At 35.3% G+C, this 20,938-nt stretch overlaps 3 protein-coding genes across 5 annotated transcripts; all 3 read right to left on the bottom strand.

Annotated features, from left to right (window-relative positions):
• Positions 1-99: 99 nt before the first annotated feature.
• Positions 100-3,820, bottom strand: LOC104762749 (phosphoenolpyruvate carboxykinase (ATP) 2). 2 transcript variants are annotated; one of them, XM_087498310.1, is made up of 10 exons: positions 3,494-3,820; positions 3,078-3,381; positions 2,589-2,761; positions 2,328-2,481; positions 2,131-2,215; positions 1,464-2,037; positions 1,131-1,375; positions 891-1,060; positions 625-793; positions 100-521 (listed from the first exon to the last, which is right to left on the bottom strand). In XM_087498310.1, the coding sequence occupies exons 2-10, from the start codon at positions 3,371-3,373 to the stop codon at positions 378-380; spliced, it is 2,010 nt and encodes a 669-aa protein (XP_087354436.1). In that variant the 5' UTR covers positions 3,374-3,381; positions 3,494-3,820; the 3' UTR covers positions 100-377. The 2 variants fall into 2 exon arrangements, with proteins under 2 accessions (XP_087354436.1, XP_019096092.2); XM_019240547.2 differs by having other exon boundaries at positions 3,078-3,377.
• Positions 3,821-5,867: 2,047 nt separating this feature from the next.
• Positions 5,868-8,730, bottom strand: LOC104762748 (putative E3 ubiquitin-protein ligase WAVH2). The gene is made up of 2 exons (XM_010486101.2): positions 8,046-8,730; positions 5,868-7,961 (listed from the first exon to the last, which is right to left on the bottom strand). The coding sequence occupies exons 1-2, from the start codon at positions 8,442-8,444 to the stop codon at positions 6,222-6,224; spliced, it is 2,139 nt and encodes a 712-aa protein (XP_010484403.2). The 5' UTR covers positions 8,445-8,730; the 3' UTR covers positions 5,868-6,221.
• Positions 8,731-14,299: 5,569 nt separating this feature from the next.
• LOC104762747 (auxin-responsive protein IAA9) lies at positions 14,300-17,473 on the bottom strand. Of its 2 annotated transcripts, XM_010486100.3 has the most exons (7): positions 16,794-17,237; positions 16,493-16,575; positions 15,745-16,351; positions 15,431-15,657; positions 15,171-15,312; positions 14,954-15,015; positions 14,300-14,666 (listed from the first exon to the last, which is right to left on the bottom strand). In XM_010486100.3, exons 3-7 carry the CDS (start codon positions 16,299-16,301, stop codon positions 14,623-14,625), a joined length of 1,032 nt encoding a protein of 343 aa, XP_010484402.1. In that variant the 5' UTR covers positions 16,302-16,351; positions 16,493-16,575; positions 16,794-17,237; the 3' UTR covers positions 14,300-14,622. The 2 variants fall into 2 exon arrangements, with proteins under 2 accessions (XP_010484402.1, XP_010484401.1); XM_010486099.3 differs by lacking the exon at positions 16,493-16,575 and having other exon boundaries at positions 16,794-17,473.
• Between the last annotated feature and the right edge of the window lie 3,465 nt (positions 17,474-20,938).

Below are 20,938 nucleotides of genomic sequence, written 5' to 3'. Positions count from 1 at the left end.
TACATAATTTATACATAAATTTGGCTTCCATGTTTTTTTTTTCTTTTGGTTTTCAGTTAAACTATGATTAACTAAAAACAAGTTCAAATATTTCCAAACTTTTACAATCATGTGTGTAAACTTATTTCATGGAAGAGAAGAAAGAATTGGTCTCATATCAATTGGAAACAATAGAAACAAATAAATCAATGAGCCACCAAACAAATGGGGGTGTCAATGACATTTGTCTACTAACATTTATTCGAATTATTTTAAATTTACTACTTTTACTGAAATATCTCATTTAAAAAATGGGGGAAATTGAAAGAGAGAAAAAAAAATGGAAGTTGTCTTAGTCTGAAACCAAGGTTTTTATTCATCATCATCATCTTCATTACTTAGAAGTTAGGACCAGCTGCAAGAATCTCTTCAGTCAAGTTTCCATCATCACCAATCTTATGATTTGTGAATGTCTCAAAATTGTTTCTAAACAAGCGAGCCAATTTCAACAATGTGTCCTGATAAGCATCTTTGTCTGCCCACTGCACCAAACACACATAAACCATAAATGTCAAGTTTTTTAGAAATGAGTTATTCTGATTCATAAAAAGGTAACTCGTTTTTTTTCTAGCCTATGTGACTTACTGCATTGATAGGTTCGAGAATATCAGAAGGAACTCCTTCAACTTCATTTGGAATCTCCAATCCAAAAATATCTGTTTTACGGTAAGTTGCATTCAAGAGACTACCCGAATGTATAGCATCAATGATCTTTCGTGTATACGCCAACTTGATTCGGCTTCCAGATCCATAGCTGCAAGTTTTATCACCAATCTTGTTGAGAAATTGGTGATAAAACACTTTTGGTTCTGTTTTGGGGTTATATAGTTGAGAAATCAAAGATGGTTTACCTTCCACCGGACCAGCCGGTGTTAACAAGCCAACCGGTGGCTCCTTGAGCCTGCATTTTCTCGGCTAACATAGCAGCGTACTTGGTTGGGTGAAGCATAATGAAAGCAGCACCAAAACAAGCTGAGAATGTAGCTCGAGGCTCTTTAACTCCTTCCTCTGTTCCCGCAACCTGAAAAAAATCACACTTTCATCAAGCATCGGTTACAAGGCAAACCAAACCAAATAAAACCGGGACTTACAAGAGCAGTGTAGCCACTGATGAAATGATACATAGTCTGAGCCAGATTGAGCTTGCTAATTGGCGGCAACACACCGAAAGCGTCACAAGCCAATAGGATCACGTTCTTCGGGTGTGGCCCTACGCACGGTATCTTCGAGTTCGGGATGTACTCTATTGGATAAGCCGCACGTGTGTTCTCTGTCACTGATTTGTCACTGTAGTCCACTTCTCGTGTATGCTCATCAAACACAACATTCTCCAAAACTGTCCCCAAAACGTCAATATTTTATATTTAGCATGTAAAAACGTAACGCAAAAATTTTCGTAATAAAAAAGAAAAAGAGTTATTTACCGGTTCCAAACTTGATAGCGTTCCAGATATCAGGCTCTTTCTCCCTAGCCAAATCAATGCATTTCGCGTAACAACCACCTTCGATATTGGAAACTCCGGTCTCACTCCAACAATGTTCATCATCTCCGATTAAATACCGGTTATGATCAGTGGACAATGTAGTCTTTCCGGTTCCAGAGAGTCCGAAAAAGAGAGCAACATCTCCACTTTTGCCCATGTTACAACCAGAGTGAAGTGACAAAATCTTTCTCTTAGGCATCAAGTAATGCATGACACCAAAGAGTCCTTTCTTCATCTCCCCAGCATATTGTGTGCCTAGAATCACCATCTCTCTTCTTCCTAGGTTTATGTCCACACTCGTCGACGATGTCATGTAATGAGTGAAACGATTACACGGGAATTTCCCCGCGTTATAGATCGTGAAATCGGGTGTTCCAAAATTTTCCAACTCCTCCGGTGTTGGACGGATGCACATGTTGTGCATGAAAAGTGAGTGGTAAGCTCTTGCTGAAACAATTCTCACTTTGAGTCTGTTCTCAGGATCCCAGTTTAGGTATTGGTCATTCACAAACACCTGACAGTAAATATATAAACAGGCTTTAATTAATATATAGTCTATAAAATTCAACTAGATAATATAAGTTTAAAAATGTCTATGTTAAGTTACCTTGTCCAAAGAGTTTAAGTAGTCAACAGCTCTCTCTCGGTTCACCAAAAAAGTTTGTTCATCCATTTCGATGTTTGGGGATCCTCTGTAAGAAACATTATGTGGCATAATAATAAAGTTAACCAATATGTCCGTGAAGGACAAAAAAAAAACTAAGTAGAGATAATATCTTTAAATATGGAGATAAAAGGACTTACTTTCCCCACCAGAGCTCAGCCGCAGTGGTCTCATCCTTAACCACACGCTTGTCTTTAGGAGACCGACCGGTTTTGGCTCCAGATAACGTAGCCAACGCACCAGTCGATGTAACAAACGATCCTTTTTCATATTTAATCGCCTGCTCGTACAGCTCTGCAATCATAATGTGATATGTTTTAAAAATAGGAACATGCATGTAATAAAATAACTTCATCACATTGGTCCTTGAATAAAATCGGTGGCGTTTTAGAGGGTGTTACCGGCGGGAGAGAGGTTGTGAAGGACGTGAGTGAACTTCAAGCCACTGTCGCTGACGTCAGCAGCCGGAAGTGACGTAGGAGTGTGTGGCACGTGTGCCACTTTCGCCATGGACGTTGGGTCTCCTCTTATCAACTTCGGTCCTGTCTCTCTCGTCAATGACGCCAACGATGCACTGTCCATTTCACCAAATTATACATTCTTATTATAATTGTTTTCTCAAAATTCATATTTTTGTATGATTAATATACATGCATGCAAAACTTATTAAAAAAAAAAAAAAAAAATCAATCGCACGATTTTGGAAACCTTTCTAACCATTAAAACAAAGAAAAATCACTAATTCCTTGTAATATTCAAATTTGTGATTGGTTTAAAAAATTTTAGCGAAATTGGTAAGCATATATATTGGCATAATAATTAGTATTATGTTTCCATTCTCATATTCTTAAGAGAAACAAAATGTCATCGGACCTCAGCCATATTTATACCTGACGGATTGAAGCATGTTCTCGGCGGAGACAGGAGTGGTGGGGCCACTGGTTCCGGTGACTCCAGCGACACCGCCACCTCTAAGAGGAGTGGTCGGGGCAGATCGTTTCTTCTGGAGACTGTGAAGCTCGTCGATGGTCTGAAAGTTGACCGGCGGTGCGGTGTCATCCTGGCACACACTCGGCGTCGGAGATTTGGCTCCCTTCTCCGTGGTGATCCTCGGAAGCGCATCACGCGCCGCCGCAGCCGAGAAACTAAAGTCTCCACCCGTATTCTCGTTTCCGTTTCCCGCCATTTTGCTAACTTTCGGATTAAGATCAAAACACACGATTATTATTATTATTATTATTAACACTCAGACAACATATATACACACGATAAAAGAGAAGTGTGAAGAACAATGTAATATAAGTACCGCAATGTCTTTCTTTCTTTCTTCTTCTTTAGTTTTTTGTGGAAAGAATAAGAAATATATATAAATACCACAAAAAAAAAACAGAACAAAATTTGTGTCAAGGAGAGATCAATGGCTGTGCTGGGGAAGAGGCAGAAGAGACCACTTTTATAGGCTTCCTTTTGACTCAGTTTCTTCTCTTTTGATCAAATTACGCGTTTTAGATTTAACCCTGACCAATAGTAATTTTGTCTATAATTGAATGATGATTATCACGTTTGCTCATATAGAAATGTTTTCATATTTGGAGGATTTTGTAGAGATAATACTTTTTAATGTTATGTGGATAAATGCTACCATTAGTCCACTGTATATGATAATTAGATGACTAGGCATTACGTTGAGTTAGACACATTTGTAAAATCTTAATTAATTAGGATACTAATTAGTTACTTGTGCACATGGGTGGATCCGATGGACGAGAATGTGTATTCATGTCTTCACGTTTGGAATTAGTTAAAGAAACAATTCCAATAACATTCAATATAATTTCGATAAGATTTTCTAAATGTGTTTCGATTTAAAATATGTATGCTTGGGTTTTCAAATTATATGTCGCTTTCCTAAATCTTATCCGTACATTTACAAACCATATTTTTTTAAAAAAAGATTTTTTTTTTTTTTCTAATCAAATGTGCGTACAGTTGTTTGACTTAGATTATATAATACTTTTTCAATTCAGATAGTGTAGAAGTTCAAATAATTAGAAATTAAGTCAGATATTATTGGTTGCTTTCAGAAGCTAATTTACAAACAACATTTCGCGAAAGGTAAAATACGAGTTCAACTGGTTTTTACGATCTCTTGTAATCTAATGCACTATGTAATGAGTAATGACATATAGTTTGACAGAATACTTTATATTTAAATGTTACATAGTTGCACCGCAGTCCAACGTGGGTTGTAGTAAAAGGAAGCTTAACTTGAAAATTAAATAAATTTAATTATAATTAACCTTTTTACAAAGCCAAGTGTCAGTATGCTAATCTGGACCGTTGATTTTCAAAGGACGGCGATCGAAAGGTCAATGGTTGACAGCTTTTTTTTTTTTTTTTCCTCCATCAGTCACAACCACGTCAGCTGCCTTATCTCTGTGCCGCATCACGAGGAATTAATATTATCGACACGTATGAGACTTGAGAGAGAGTTGACCAAACTTTTTTTGAAAAACTTATCAAAATCTCATTAATTTACCATTAAATCGACTAATAGAGAATTCGGCGATTAACGTTTTCGAATGTAAGCCCATATTTATTTGGGCTTAAGCCCGTAATCCTATTTTATGATGGACTTTGCTTTACAAAGAGATTAAAACGTAATTTTCGACATCTTTATTTGTGGGTCGTTTCCATTACCAGGCAGTGACCGGCACGGCCGGTGAAGGCTTTAATTTGGGAAAAAAAAAACATATATAATGGGCTTACTTACACGTACATGGTAACGAACGTTGTAGCTAAAAAAGCCATAGAATAGAATACATGGTTTTCAAAATCAAAACTCGAAAATACAGTACTAGTATGCTGCTCTTACATTGTTTAAAAACAAATCGGATGATAATCATGATATAGATAATGTGATGGGATAACATGATTTGAGGACGGATCAGATACCAAATATGTCCATGTCCTGAAATTTCAAGATGATCCACTTTTTACCTAAACACTCAACAAAAGTAATATTTCTCCCCTTTTATAAGTTGTTGTAATCAAACCATGTGTGATTGATAAAGGATAGATTAGTACTCCTCCTATTTCAGTCTTGATTTGACCATTAGTTTGAGATTCTTCGGCCACTAATCATTATCGAATCATATATCGAGAAGTGGACCTTTGACAATAGTTTGATCAATTAATCCATTTAATTAACACAATCATTGCCTTAAAAAACAAATGCAACTTGGCCGCTGGCTACATTAATTAGTTAAATAAAGGAAAGAAAGCATTGCAACATTCCTAACCGGCGCAATCCCACCACGGTCCATCCACTCAACGATTTACCAACAACCCCAATCCACATGTCCGTGCCCCACGCACTATTTATATCCTTCAAACCCGGTGCAACCAACACCGTGGAAATAGGCTTATAGCCTGTAACCCCAATCAAAATCCTTTATACTATTATTATTATAATAAAACAGCCTTGGAATACACTTTTTATGGTATCCTACTAAGTTTTCTATCACAACAAAATAGGCTATAATGATGATCACATGACTAATCATGATCATTCATATGACTAAGCTTAAACGGCATGATAATATAAACTAAGTAGAAGTTAACTTTTGATTTTGAAGTCCAGCATTACAAGCACACTCTAATAATCCACTATAACTCTCTTTTCTAAATAAAAATAGACTCTCATTTATTTTATCTACGAATTCTTTTTCAGCTTTTTCAGTCATATTAGTTTGGATTTTCTGAAGATTACAAAAAGGAAGAAGATAAAAAAGACCAATTAATTTCTCAAGTAGGGTCTCAATCTCTCTGCATACAAAAGGCCACACCCGTCGGCTACTGCTTGTCGCTATCATCCACCTTAGTAGTACTAGTAGGAGGGGTCCTTTTCTAAATCATACTTCTATTATTAATTTATACCTTACTAAATTATTGGCTATTATATTATTTATTAATATATACCATATATATTCAAAAAATCATTGAAATGGAGTTTTTGGAAAAGAAAAAAAAACTTAAAATCTGGCATTTTCCAAGCCGTGCATATCGCTGACTCGATTTAAATGCTTCCTCATAATAGCCACTTTAGCTAACTTCTCGGCTGCTCTCCAAGCCGAAGTTGGTGTAAGCTGCTCCGGTTTCTCTTCAGCTCGGTTCACTAAACCATTTCTCGGTTTAATCCGGCTCAGCTCAGCTAACTCACCTTCTAAGCTCCGTAAACAGTCGTCATCCGTAGCATTGGACCTAGCCGTCGTTAGAATCTGATAAGCTCCAGCTAAGTCTTCACGCTCGATAAGCCGACGAGAATCAGCTACGGCGCGGCACACGGAGTGTAGATTCCTGAGCCGTTCGATGCTCGAAGATACGAATCTGACTGATTGTGGCCGTGGGATCAAAAACCGTTTCTCTTTAGGACACGTCATCGGCTGATGTGTCATAGGGTCAACGATCGAAGACTGTACGGACATTACATGGTGGGAACCACTCGACGAAGTCGGCACTTTGAGCTCAACGAGAAACTCTCTCTCCTCCCCGGCGAACAAATCTCCGACCACGACGACCGAACCGGATCCGAAACTCTCGGATCGACCGGTTAAAGAGTAAACCGATGAAATCTCGGTCAAATTAGATCCGTTGACCAAACCTAGGTTAAGCTTCACGTCATGGAGAGCCACGTTGAGCAACGAAGCGATTCGCTCGGTGAACGCGTCTCGAAGCGGCGCGTGATGCAACGCTCCAGGAGACGCGATGTAGACGGAGTGAACCGGGATCTCCGGACGGGATAAGCGCGTGGTCGAAACGACGAACGGCGCGCGCGTTGAGTTTAGTTTAGCTTTCAAAACCGCCTCCGGTTGATCCTGACCGTCCGATAAAACGAAGATGCTCGCCGACGGATTCTTCTCCCGGCGATCTTCAACTACTTTTACTGCTTTCTTCAACGCGTCGTTAACTGTCATTCCTACACCGCCGGTGGTTTCGATTCCGACGAGTGCGTCGACCATACGCCGCGCCGATCGTCTTCCTTTCGCCGTCATCCGTCGTAACGGCATTAACCGTTTCGATCCCGTTGAGAATACGACGATTGATAACCGATCCATATCTCGGAGCAAAGAGATCACCGACCTCATCGCGTGCTTCACCGTCTGCAAATTAGCTCCGCCGTTGCTCAAATCTAAAACCGTTACAACATCTATCGACGGCCTTCGCGCTTTAATCGCGTCTGTGAACGACGACGACGACGAGGCTTTCAATTTCATGACGACGACGTGTGTCTCCTTCCTTTTCCCGGTTTCCACAACGGCGGAGTCCGGTTGCAATCGAACTTCCATGTTCCCGGAGATTGAAGGAGTCGGATCAGTCGAAGAAGGCGCAACTGAAGAAGAATCAGCAAAGAATCCGGGGAACTCATCGTCATCTTCAACGTCGTCGTTTTCGTCGGATTCATGAATAGTGTTGATCTGAGCAAGAGAAACCGGTGAATAAGCTAACGGCTCGTCGTCGTTGTAAACTCTGAGAGATTTCCCCGTCTTGATTTCTCGGATCTCGGGTCGTCTATTCGGGTCGAAGTTATTAGTGACCGACTTGGGGGTGTGATTCCACGCGGCTGAGCAAAAGGGGCAACGCTTGTCTTCTAATCTAACGGCGCAAGAGAGGTGAAAGGAATGTGAACACTCCGCCGTGAAAATCGCCGCCGTGGAATTGGTTTGGTTTGAGTTCACTCTTTGCAAACAAATCCCACATCTGCTACTATTACTCTGTATCCACACCAGAAAAAACAGAGCTTTAGATTAATTGAACTTAGTAATTAGTATAACCAAGTCAAGAAGTAAAGTAAGTACCTTGTTGAGAAGAAGCGTGGCACGGAGGAGAGAGACGCCGCCGTGAGAGGAAGAAGAAGAAGATGATTTAGGAGAAGAAGGGTTAGAGAAAAACTTAGGACTTGAGCTGTTACTTGTCCTTGGAGTAGCATTGCTTGTGGTTCTGCAATGAAGTTTTGGACTAGTTGGAAGAGATGGGAGAGTGACTGCGGTTGAAGCGGAGGAGCGGCATCCAGTGCCACCACCACCACCACCACGAGATCGGAGACGAGGAGTTGAAGGGTTGGATAAAAATCCAAACTTTGATCGGAACCTTGGAGTAGGAATTGGAGGATCAGCGTTATGAATGTGTTGAGGTTGTTTGTCTTCTTGATTACTTGGAACGGAAGTGCAAAACGCTTTTCTCCAACCAAACACCATTTTCCAAGCTTTGTTTCCTTCTTCTTCTTCTTCTTCTTCGTCTTCGTCTTCTTCTTCTTCTATTTCTCAAAGTAGTTATAGAGAAGAGGAAGGAGAGGACTTTTGGCCATGGATCATAAGGAAGATGGAGAAATTAAATACTACTAAAGATAAAGACTAGAGAGAGAGAGACTTTTTTTTCTTTAGTGATGTTAAATGTTTAATGTTTATTAATTCTTAGGCAATATTAAAAGGTAAAAAATGAAACTTTATGCGTCTGAAATGGCTTTTGTTTCCATTTGCATGTAAGTATTTTGTTTGCCTCGATGAAAATCATATCACTGAATTACTGATCCTTTACGTCCCGCTTTTTTATTTTTTTTGGGTCAAAATTGTTATTTTTATATGAAAATGATATCATTGGGATGGACGATAAAGTGAAATAAAGTCAACGGTATAACCGACCATATGCAAGCAAATGAGATTTCAATTAACTTAAGACGCGGAGATCTTTGTTTCCCAATTTGCATGTAAAACCATAACTCAAAACATTTAACAATTAGTATATGATTTGTTGAATGTGTATTCATCTCTTGAATGTTCTACAATGTGGTTTGATTATAATATTTAACTCGTCGGATTCTTCCAAATGCAAATTATATGATAGAGTGAAGGTCAAACATGTGGCACGTGACATTTAGAATCTGAGCAATTAACGGTAAAGCTTGTTTTTAGAACCAAAAAAATATATATCAAAATGGAAAATTTACATAGATAAGATAATAATACAAAAATACGTAGTCTAATAGGTGTATTGTGCTGACTGTGAGACATATAGTTGAATCTGATAGTTATGTTCTTTTCGATAATTTTCACATTACATGCTGACTGGATATAATTTACCTATAAGTTTTGGATTCGGGACTACAAAATGAAAGAAAAGTTTAGATGTTGTTTGATAGAGAAAGATCGAAGTGCATACTTTTTTTTTTTCATTTATCTACCAACAAAATAATATTAAAAATTTTAACATTTCGAAATATCCAAATTATACAATTATATGATGACGACAAGAGCTAATGATATGACATAAAGATTAGACTGGTCCAAGGCCAGCAAATTTTGAATTCTAGCCATGTTTTTTGTTTGATTTTTGACTTCGATTGTTCCTTTATGTATTACTTAATATGTTGGCAACCTTTTTATTGGCTGATCAAGTTATTAAGATTACTCTATTGGCTGATCAAGTGATTAAGATGATAATGCAATACTAGATCAAAGGTATAAAACTCCAAAATATAAATTATTGCAATGAATGAATGAAACAGTATGGCCTAAAAGACAAGTGGTAAGGCTAATAATTTTGTAACACTACGATAACCAATACTCTTTCTACGATTATTTGGATTTGAACAAGTGTTCCTCTGTTCATGTGGGCAAAACCTCTCCAAACGTCGTAAGTCCTAACTATGAGAAATAATAATCCGCAAAACATTTATTTTTTACAAATTAAAGTGGTACGTGTCGAGGGGATGCTAAATCAAAGTTGTAGTTACGCATTTGCAAATTGTTTGGTAGGCTTTTTTAAGTGGCTGCCATTGTAGGGGGAGCACATGACTTCGTGCGTGCATGACATGGAATCATTGATTATCCCCCAACAGAAAAAAAAAAAAAAAAAAAAATTGAACATATTAGCTTCTTAATTTAATTTAGTTGGATATAATTTAACATTCGACAGGACTTGTATCTGTATACCTATTAATTCGAAAACTGTGGAAGATCTTTGAGTGTCCTACACAATCACAAATGTACGTATACTTGGTCTGTCCGGACAAAATTGCTAATCAAACCTTTCAAAAGAAAAGATAAAAAAAAAAAAAAAAAAAAAAAACTTAATCGAACAATAATAATGCTGATACGATTTTGTCCATATATAAATTAGAACATGACCTCCCATGATTGATAACTGATAAGAAATCTATGGATACCATCGATTCGGTGGGTTGTTGAAGGTCTACGTACCAAATCGAAATACACATTCATATATACTCATAAGTTTACGTATTTACATTTATCAAGCTTATGTTCTGTGATATTTGGTAAACCCGTAAATTTGATATATATATCCTAGAGTTTCAATCCAACTGCATGCAAACAGTTCATTCAGACAATTCGATTCTTAAGAGTTAAGACTTAGTTATGAAGTATGATTAACATGGAACGTGGAAAAGTACAAATATCTCAATATATTTCACATACAGGAATTGTATATACCTTTTTTTTTTTTTTTTTCGTCTTAAAATTTTCCATTATAAAATGCAATGGTGGAATGCGTTTTTGAAATACTAAGATGGAAGAAAAAGAAATATCCCCAGAAACTGAAGCCCAAAAGAGAGAAACTACACCCCAAACGAGGGAAACTTATACAGAAAAGCAAATTTTGGAATCTGAAGAAGCCGCTAATGGTAGAGTCCCAAATAATCCCAAACAAGAGAACCACAGAGAAGGCTAATTGAAGTAGAAAGAATCGCGGAATCTGACAGAGAATTTGATGAAGGAAGATGAACGCACTAGCTCAAGGAAGACTACCAAACCAACCTTCTAGCAAAAACGGAGGAAACCCAAACTGGTGGATAAAATGTACCATCCACAATTGCAATAAGAGGAACCTGATTGAATACTCAGCCTTAGAATGGTAAACAGGGACTAACCACAAGCAAAATCCAAAACAGATTACCGAAGCAGAACAAATTAACCAGGCTAACAACCAAATCAAAGAAGAGAGAATTGTATATACCTATATCGTTGATTCTTAAGACTATATAGTTAAATTCAATATTCTTGTATGTGAAATATATTGAGATACTTGTACTTTTCCACGTTCCAGTTAATCAGTTTATATATCTACCACCTTACTCATTTTTTGGGTTTCTCGTTTGGTGATAAATGATTTTGGGAACCAACCATGGATGAGTGTTAAAGGTAATGCCACGTTCCATTGTTGAGATGCATAATTCAATTCATATCTGTTGGAGACAAATTTGACATGTCATTCCCTAAGTCCATTTCGTATTTAATTGTAGAAATATTGAATGTAACTATAGTATGTCCCATTCGAAATAAGTGCATCAAAACGAAGCGAATTAAATGAGATTCACGACTAATGATTGTTGTTTTATGTGTATACTATAAAGTTCACGTGAAGCTACAAGAATCACACATACATACATATAACATTATTTGAATTAGAGTAACAAGAAGACTGATTTAAATTCGACCCATAGATTCTCATTTAATCATATCGATCGAATATATGCTTTGGAATTTGATTAGTTAATGCCTCTTTGAAAAAAATGGATAGTTGAATATAACCTTTCATTTGGGTGGGGTTTAATCATATTGTTTTGTCAACGCTATGGAAATTGTTAAAATGAGCATTAAATTATTATTAACACTAGATTTTAACCAGTGGTACACTGCAGGACAATTTTTAAGAAAATAATATTTAATTTTTTAATATATTAAGTTTATTTTGTTTAATTAATTTTGTTTGGATTGTTAATTATTAGAACAATAATAAGGGAATTAAATACATAAATATATAATTTATAAGCTATTGTCTCATTAAGTCACAATATTACCAATGATTTAATTGTTTTACAAAATGTTAGTTAAATTACCTGATTTAATATTTCTCATATTCTAATATTAGTAGTATTGACTAAATAATTAAATGAGGATTTAACCCGTGTTTTAAGACCGAATTAATAATATTTTATATTTATACTAATGTTAATTCAAACCATCATTTATATAGAGATATTCAGTTTCTAAATAAAATATATACTGAATTAAATGTATGTCCTCTTGCTAAAGTTAAATATTTGTGAATATTGGTTTTTTAATTATTTTAAAATTGGATTTTCGGTTTAGGAAATTTATTAATGTTAATATAATTATGAAGATTATAACCTTTTTTTTTGACAAATTTGTTGTATATCATTTAAATTTGAGAGATACAGTATAACCTCTATAAATTAATACTCAGTAAAATAATAACCTCTATAAATTAATAAATTTCTTCGGTCCCAAGGTGGGACTAGTGCAATTTTGGACACTATTTGATAATATAATAAAATAATATTTTTTTTGAAAATCCTTTGTAAATATATAGTCCCATCAATAATATAAATTAATAATTATATAGAATTATCCAAATATATGTATATATCGACACATTGATTTTTATTAGAGTTCATTTTTGATATTTTTACTGTATAACAATCTTTGAGTGCTATCGTCAAAACATGATAATTATTATTTTCATTGTAATTGATTTAATAAAAATATTAGTTATAACCATTAAATCTTATTTTTAATGTTTTTTTACCAAATTAGGAAAGTCTCTCTATAAATTCATAATTATTAATTTATCGAGAAATTAAAACCTCTATAAATTAATAGCTTTTCTTGGTCCTAATATTATTCATTTATAGAGGTTTTACTGTACTAGCATCCATAAAAATAGTTTTCGAGATTTATGGGTTAAAACTTTAATGGGTAGAGTTGTTTTTAGAAAAAACATAATATATAAATGTTGTTAAGATTTTTTGACAATAAATATAATAAATGTTGGTCAATTTAAAAAAATTTAGTATTTGAGTTTTTCTGCAATATTATTTATGGAATTGTTTTATGGATTAATGTTGTTAAAAAAAAAATAAGTAAAATAAAAAAAGTATAAACAAAAATGTACTTCAAAAATAATAATATAGATATTTTTTACTAATCCCAAAACCAAAGGCGCATTATGTAAGCACCTTCAGGAACAGCAAATTAATAAACGTTGAAAGAGAGATTATTATATAGCAATTTGTGTCCATGTATCTTTTGATTATCTTTCTCAACGATATTATTCGATACTATTTAAAGTATTCTTATTCACTGAGTTTAAAACTGATTGGTTGCAATTCATGAGTATGCTGATGAGTTTATATGCACTCATGGGAGTGCAAACAAAGTTTCATGGAAGGTTAACAGCTTAAATGACGATTTCAAAACCTTTTTAGTATGACTATTCATGTTGGTTTAAAGATCATTACATTATCGATTCAGTTAACTGACAGTTATAGAATTATTTATTAGTTTTTTATATTCCATATAAACAGGCATTGAGGAAAATTTAGGGCTAAACACATTTTGATTATTATAATCTTGTAACCCGATGAGCATTTGAACGATGACAAATTCTAACTCGATGAGCATTTTGTTATTCGCTTTTTTACTTTTGCTTATGTTTCTGTTTCCCTAAAAGCTATGATTAGTTTCGTCGCTAGATTCGGATATGTGTTATGATTTAATGTTTCCGTATTAAAATGTCTGGTTACAATTTAACAAATCCACCTCGAACATTTTTGCAAATGCATGCACAGAAAGGGAACCTCTAATGTTTGCAATATTCCTTTCTTCACAGCTCACGTGTTACTAATATAAACAAATGGTCTCGTCACGATGCAGATGCAGGAAAATTAGAAGATGGGGAGATGAAGTAGAGCGGAGAAAAAAACTGTTACACTAAAAATTAGGCGAACTGAACTACGTGGTTTTATTCGAATTCAGGTTCTTCTAATCCGAACCAAACCGGAAAATTGAAACAAAATCGAGCCCAGACGTTTGTAAGCCGATTGGTTTCTTTACGAAAGAGTAAAAAGTCACACCGAATTAAACCAAAATTTTATTAATCAAAACCAAACTACTTGGTTTTATTCGAATTCAGGTTTTACAAACCGTAAAACAACCAAAATGAAAACGAGAAAAACGAATCAAAGCCGAATTGTTAAATCGGTCGGACATGAAACAAAAAGAGACGAAGGAAAAGGAAGAGAATACCAAAGACATTACATCAAATAAGCAAAAGCAAAAAAGCGAACCACACAATCATCCAAAACAAACCAAAAACATTAAACGAAACAACGACCAGTTTACTGGTTCGACTAAATCAACAAACAAAATAAGATCATTTTAATTCTTTCTTCATTTTTCCTTACAAACGTAGTCTTACTTACTTTTTATCTTCTTCTTAAATCTCAGAAACTACTAAGTTGATATCGCTGTTTCCAAATTTAAAAGAAAAACCGCCAAAAGATCGCACATATTTGTATATAATTAGAAAGCTTGGTCATCATCATGTTCCATCTTTTTAAGCTCTCATCTTCGATTTCTCCACTGCTCTCGGAGCTGCAGCTGCAACATCACATTAAGACATTTCACAATCAAAGAATTAGACCAAGCTCCCTAATAAGGGCTTAATATTATTGTTATATACTTGACATGTTTTGTGTTTACTCCCGAAAGAAAACAAGTGATCAAACTTGATTTTGCAAGTTCTAAATTGGCTCCTTTTTACTCTCCTTAGATCAACAAATCACTAATATCATCATACGCAGTTCTAATAATGGATCTTGAGAATCAATTGTGGAGAAAGTAGTTTGAGTTGCATCTTAGGAGCAGGGAGAGAAGATAAAACTTACCTAACCCAATGGCATCACAGCCTTTCATTATCTTCAGCTTCTTGCAGACATCAATGAACATCCTGTAATATTACATTGGATCAGCAATCACTCAAGAACGCTTATACCAATCACAATGATTTAATCTTCTATTGTATGTTTTAGATTTAATTCTAAGATATCTGGCAAAGAATAGAAAGCTTCTAACAAATTTTGCAAATAAAAAAAGGAAACTTACTCCCATGGAACATCTCCAACAAGCATCCAATCTCCATCCTTGTCCTCATAAGTGAGCACATAGTCTTTTCCATTCAAAAGATCCTTTAGCTTGGTCTCACTGAGCATATCCTTGCCAGCAGCTCCATTAGATCCACATTGACCTAAACAACAAATAAACTGTGCAGGTTAACCACTTTGATTGCACTCACTGACCCACCGATAGAATAACTAACAAAGACGTTTTCAAACACATCACTAGCAATCGCTGAAACATCTCACCAAGAGTGAAAGTGGTGAACATTTTCTCTAAAGCTGAAGAAAGCTCCCCGTAATTAGTGTAGCTCCTCAGGTCAACTTTCCTCAGATAAGGAGCACCATCCATACTGACCTTCACGAAAAGGACCCCAGAACCTGGTCTCCCATCAACTTCATCACTGTTCTTACAAGTGGTAGCCAATGTGTTCTTCCTGTAGGATCTCACAGGAGGCCAACCGACAATTTGTGCCCTGAAACCAGAGAAAACACCAGTTAGGCTGATGGAAAGTACTCCGTATCAAAAATGGGGTGAATGATCCTATTTTTCTAGGTCATACTTGGCTGCAGGTGGACTAGAGCTGTTGTTTGTAGTGCTCGACTGTCCTTTCGGTATGGTTTGTGGCACATCCTTCTTTGTTACAGACTTGGTCGCTGCAGCTTCAGGGAACATCCAGTTCTTCCCAGTATAGACTGAACTTTTAGCTTCAGCAAACTGATCCATTGTGTCAGAGAAGCCTCGCTTGTTTCCTGAGGCATTGATTTTCTGTGAGGAGGAGCAAATCTCATCTTTAGAAGGAAGCAAAGGAAAGAACGGCTTCTCATCTAGCTTTACTGGAGGAGTCATCAAGTTAAGATCTGTGTCTCTAGCAGGAGATCGTGAACCAGGAAGGCCAAGAGTAAGCTCTGTAGCCTTGAGGCTGATACTGGCTTTGTCATCTTCGGTAAGGCCCGTGGAGAGAGTGGAGCTTCCAACAGAAGAAGAACAATCAGAGAGACCCAAGTAGTTATGCTCTTTTAATCCACCACCTAGAGTGGTTCCTCTCGAGATGCAATTGCTAGTAGGTGAAGAACTAGCCACAGAGACATTGCTCTGTAGCTCCTCTTCCGGAGACATTGGATAAATACTTTTAAGGTTTCCTTGAACTACCAAAGTTGCTGCTTTACCTACAAAAGATCAAATCAAGGAAACCACTTCAATCACCTCAAAATCAAGGAGTCGAAACCAAAAGCTAGAGCAAAACGAAGCTCAACATCAGGAGAAAAAAAAAAAAAAAGAAAAAAAGAGAGAAGAATAAAGAAGTCAACTCAAGGTCAGACGAAGAATCTGAACAGGTCCAGATACATTTTTTTGCGAGCTTGATCCCAGATTTCACCTTCTACAAATTTTTCTATAAACACACCACAAAACCTAAAGAGTATAAGCCGGAAAGAAAAAAGAAAAAAAAAAAACCCAAAATTCGCCAAAGAAATAACCTTAAAGAGTGACAAAAAAAAAGAAACTCAATAGCTCGTAGATCTAGTAACTACAAACACAAATTCACACAAGCAAAGACGATTACACGGATTTGAGAAAAACACTTACGAAGAGAGAAGAAAATAGTTTTACCTCAAGAGAAAACAAATCGTAGATGAAAATGGAAAGCTTATGAAGAAGGAGACGATCGAAAGTAACGAATCTCAGAGAGGAAGAGAAAAAAATTTGCAAACTGTAGAAGAGGAATAGCGAAGAGAAAGAGAGAGAGAGGTGTGTGTCAAGAAGAAGGTCCTTCCATTAAAGCAGAAGCTTAATTTAATTATTTCATCACCCAGAAAACTCGTAGCCGAGAGAGAGAGAGAGAGAGAGAGATCAACAATTAATTAAAGAAAGTGGCAGAATAGTAAATAAGTCGAGAACGTTGCCCATTTTCTTTTGGTTCACGGATGGGATTCTAAATCCAACGGTTCAGATTGGATCGTGTTACGAAGGGCGTTTGTTGATGTATGGTGTCGGGAGTCGGATCTTTTTCTGGCTCCACCCGGAAAGGGGGGATGGATAGTTTGTCTCCAAATTATTAAATCTCTATTCTACCCCTCTTTAATGTTTTAATAACGCGATTAAAAGAATAAAAAGGGTAAAAGAGTAAACTAGAAAAAGAGGGGGAAGGGCAGGGGACAAGAAAGCGGCATTCCAAGTCGGTTTGCCGGGTGGTGAATGGGACATCTAACCTCCTCCACTTTCTCTCTCTCTCTCTCTCTCTCCACTTTACTACTAATCTTTTTTATTATATTTCTTAATCTTTTTATTTTAATTTAATGATAATCTCTTTTGTTTCTTTTAACAATTAATTTTATAATTAAGAGACTTCCGCAACCTTCCTAATTTCTTTTAAACGTTCATTATTGCATTTCCTTATCTTTCGCTTTTTTTTGTTACTTAGATTGGCCCAACTGGATGGGCCCCTATTAGTCTCCCAAACTTGAATTTTTTCCCTTTTTTTTGTGGATTCATTTAGTCTTCTAGATGCTAGATGAATGGTAATTTGATTTTTAATGATAACTATCGGATAACTTTTGTTTTTAATACGGTTACGTTGTAGACTTTTGTTTTTTAAATTGTGGTGAAACTACACTTACTTAGTAAATCTCATTGAATTTTTAAGGTGCATATAAGTTTAAATTGTATTTTTATCGACTCCTCAAGTTAAAATAAATAAAAATTTGGATTTAACCATTTAATTCTTATGGAAATGTATTTTTGGCGGTTTTGTTGTTTAGGCTAAAATTTTGGATATTATATTTTTACAATCATCCCTCATATAATTATTCATTATGGAGTAGTTAATGTGGATGGTTAAAAAAAAAAGTAAATTTGTTGGTATTAGTGATAAACAGGATAATTAGTTGTCTTATCAAAATAATAGTAATTTTTTTAATTGTTGTTAATGAACATAACTCTTAATTTATTCACCATAATAAAGTGAAAGTAAAAAAAAAAAGGAGGTATATAATGGATTGAGGAAGGGAGCATAATAATAACAAGCAAGGGGGGGGGGTGGGATTGAACACGCATGGGAAGCACAAATATCTGACCGTTGGATTTTGATGCTAACAGAGAGAGAGAGAGAGAGAGAGACAGAGAGAGAGAGAGGCCTGTGGGCTGTGTCCTGTGTGTGTGTGTCCGTTCATCATCACCATCATCACCATCATCACCTTCTCTGACTATTTTTTTCATCATCACTCTTCCGTACTACTCACGTTATCTTTTATTTACCACCCTCTCTCTCTCTCTTTTTTTTAACCCAAACCAACAAAAAAATTGTTTTGCTTTTCCAAATATATTCTAAACATCTCTCTTTTTACAAAAAAACTGAAAAGAACCTTATGCACGAAGAGAAGAAGAGGCAACCAAAAAAAACAATATATATGCACCGTCAAAAATAATACAGCTTTTCTTAATATCCTCTATCAAAAGCTTCGCCATGTTTTCTTGCTAACACTTTGTTCAATATCATATAATAAATTCGACAATGCATCCATCATTATAAAAAAAATAACTACCTCTGAATTTATAAAATAAATAGACATTAAAAAAATAGACATTTACAAATAAATCTTAACATATAAAATATCAACAATTAATCATATAGAAATAGACATTTCTATAAAATCGTTTACTAATACGAATCCGAATTTTGGGTAGGAAATTAAAAAAAAGGTTGTAAATCGGAGTTCATATAGTAATATTTTAATATGAGGATTCCGTAAAGATGTGTGGCTAATTAAACAGTGATTAGTAAAAAAACAATTATTATTACAAAAAAAAAAAAAGGTAAACAGTAGATCAGATTAGTAGTAGCATTTGCGAGTACAAATAATGCGGGTTGAGACAAGACAACAGGACCCACAGTGCTTTTGTCCTTCACGCTTATTTTATTAGTCTTCGATTAATGATGATGATGCCACTACACAGCCCCGATTAATTACTACTAATTTCGTTTTTAATTAATTAATTAACAATTAGAGTGATCAAATTTATCAACGACAAGACATGTTCGACTGTTTATTTGGGCCCAGACTGTTTTACACACTAGCAGCATATACAATAGATATAAAATTCTTAATTGGGCTTTTAATTCGCTGTTTGTAACATTGGCCCATAAGTCACTATCCCTTATTAATGACCTGACCTGTATACATAAGCTCTCTCTCTCTCCCGGCATTAGGTTCTGAATTTAGTAATATATGTACGAACGATATTTTTCTTCGTTAGCCAGTCACGTTGCTGTCAATGTTTATATATCTTTGTATCCAACAAAACAATTAATTAATAATTGTCCAATTGTTATAAATTAAATACCTCTTTCTTGTGCACAAAAAAAAAAAAAAAACTAAATCACTTTCTTATTTACGGTCAAACGACTAGAAAACTAAATCGGATTTGCACAGCAAAATACTATAATTAATTTTTAATACTTTCGTATAAGACATGAGAATGTATTTGACCCAAAATCGAATACACCTTCGAGTTTTCACATAAGACCTCCTGTAGGATATTTCTTCATTCCTCATAATTAATTATTACATAAGATAACATTTTCAAAAGGATCGAGATATATAATCTAGCTGTATATGAATTGGATTAAACAAACAATTGTTTTTTTCTTCTATATATCGAATAACATCTGTGTGTTAAGAGTGGATCCACACCCTTATCAAAAGGCTCGGCCCATTAAAGATCCATTAAAAGCCCAAATAAACTTTTTAGGAAAGAAGCGTATTTTGGTCTTCTTAGGGAACGAACCGACACATTTCCCTATAAATACGGACGTACAGCGTCCGTAAAAAGGTTTCAGAAAAAAAGGGAATAAAGATACGAAAAGTACAAGATAACTCACCAAATAGTTCTGAAACGACGAGCTCGCAGTTCGTCTTCGGTTCTTAATCAAGTTACTTTAACTCGTCTAAGTTAGTTTTGTAACCCGTCTTTTGTATCTCTTACCAATCTATAAAAAAAGCTTCGACTTCCTTTTCACCGAACTAAATATTCTAATTATGACCGATTTGGACATCAACATTGTGTTTGGATTAGTACCTATCGCTATGGGTCTTGGTCTACATCAGCATGGTCCCCCTACAGCTTAGTTTTTACTTGTGCAACAGGTTTGGATTTTTCCATAACATAAGAGGCTATAAATGCATATTAAATCAATTTCTCAGTTAAATCAAATCTTTTTTGTGTTTCTAGAATTGATGTCACCGAATCGCTATGTATCTTTGATTAGGTTGGAGAAAAGACAGATTTGCGTCACTCTCAAAAACAAACCGAGCAACATGCTGCATAACCTTTTGAAATCCTAATTAGTACGTAGATGATATGTCTATGTCCTTCATTAGTGGATTAACGAAAGATTACATTTAAAAACGTTTTACGGGTTTTGCTTAGGACAAAAATGCAAAGCACACAAGTTGTGATGGATATGAAAAAAGTGTTAAAAACTTGGTTTAGAGTTAACAATTATAATGGTTAAAACACGTTTTATAGGATATTTTTTCTAGTCTTGATAGAAAGCAAAGACACACACAAACACAAGTTGTGATGTGAAAAGTGTAAGATGGGTTTGGTGGATAACATACTCATTGACCCTAAAAGAAACGGCGGTGACCAGTTCAAGACCCATATACAGTTCACACACACATTAAAAGAGATAGATATTTTTGTTATAGATATTTTTTGTAGTTGTGATTGCAAGTTAAAATAGCAAGTCTACTTTC

The sequence above is a fragment of the Camelina sativa genome, chromosome 18 (assembly GCF_030686135.1).
Source record: "Camelina sativa cultivar CO46 ecotype springtype chromosome 18, ASM3068613v1".
NCBI lineage: Eukaryota > Viridiplantae > Streptophyta > Magnoliopsida > Brassicales > Brassicaceae > Camelina > Camelina sativa.
Note: the sequence above shows the minus strand (reverse complement) of the source record. Positions and strands in the feature narration are given on the sequence as shown.

Coding starts and splice junctions, on each gene's coding strand:
- LOC104762747 (XM_010486099.3), bottom strand. CDS start 16,301: ATGTCTCCGGAAGAGGAGCTACAGAGCAATGTCTCTGTGGCTAGTTCT. Junction 15,016..15,170: donor GTTGGAGATGTTCCATGGGA/GTAAGTTTCCTT, acceptor GTAATATTACAG/GATGTTCATTGATGTCTGCA. Junction 14,667..14,953: donor CTGTGATGCCATTGGGTTAG/GTAAGTTTTATC, acceptor GTGATGTTGCAG/CTGCAGCTCCGAGAGCAGTG.
- LOC104762748 (XM_010486101.2), bottom strand. CDS start 8,444: ATGGTGTTTGGTTGGAGAAAAGCGTTTTGCACTTCCGTTCCAAGTAAT. Junction 7,962..8,045: donor CCACGCTTCTTCTCAACAAG/GTACTTACTTTA, acceptor GTGTGGATACAG/AGTAATAGTAGCAGATGTGG.
- LOC104762749 (XM_087498310.1), bottom strand. CDS start 3,373: ATGGCGGGAAACGGAAACGAGAATACGGGTGGAGACTTTAGTTTCTCG. Junction 2,762..3,077: donor AACATGCTTCAATCCGTCAG/GTATAAATATGG, acceptor TGAAATGGACAG/TGCATCGTTGGCGTCATTGA. Junction 794..890: donor ACCGGCTGGTCCGGTGGAAG/GTAAACCATCTT, acceptor TAAAACTTGCAG/CTATGGATCTGGAAGCCGAA.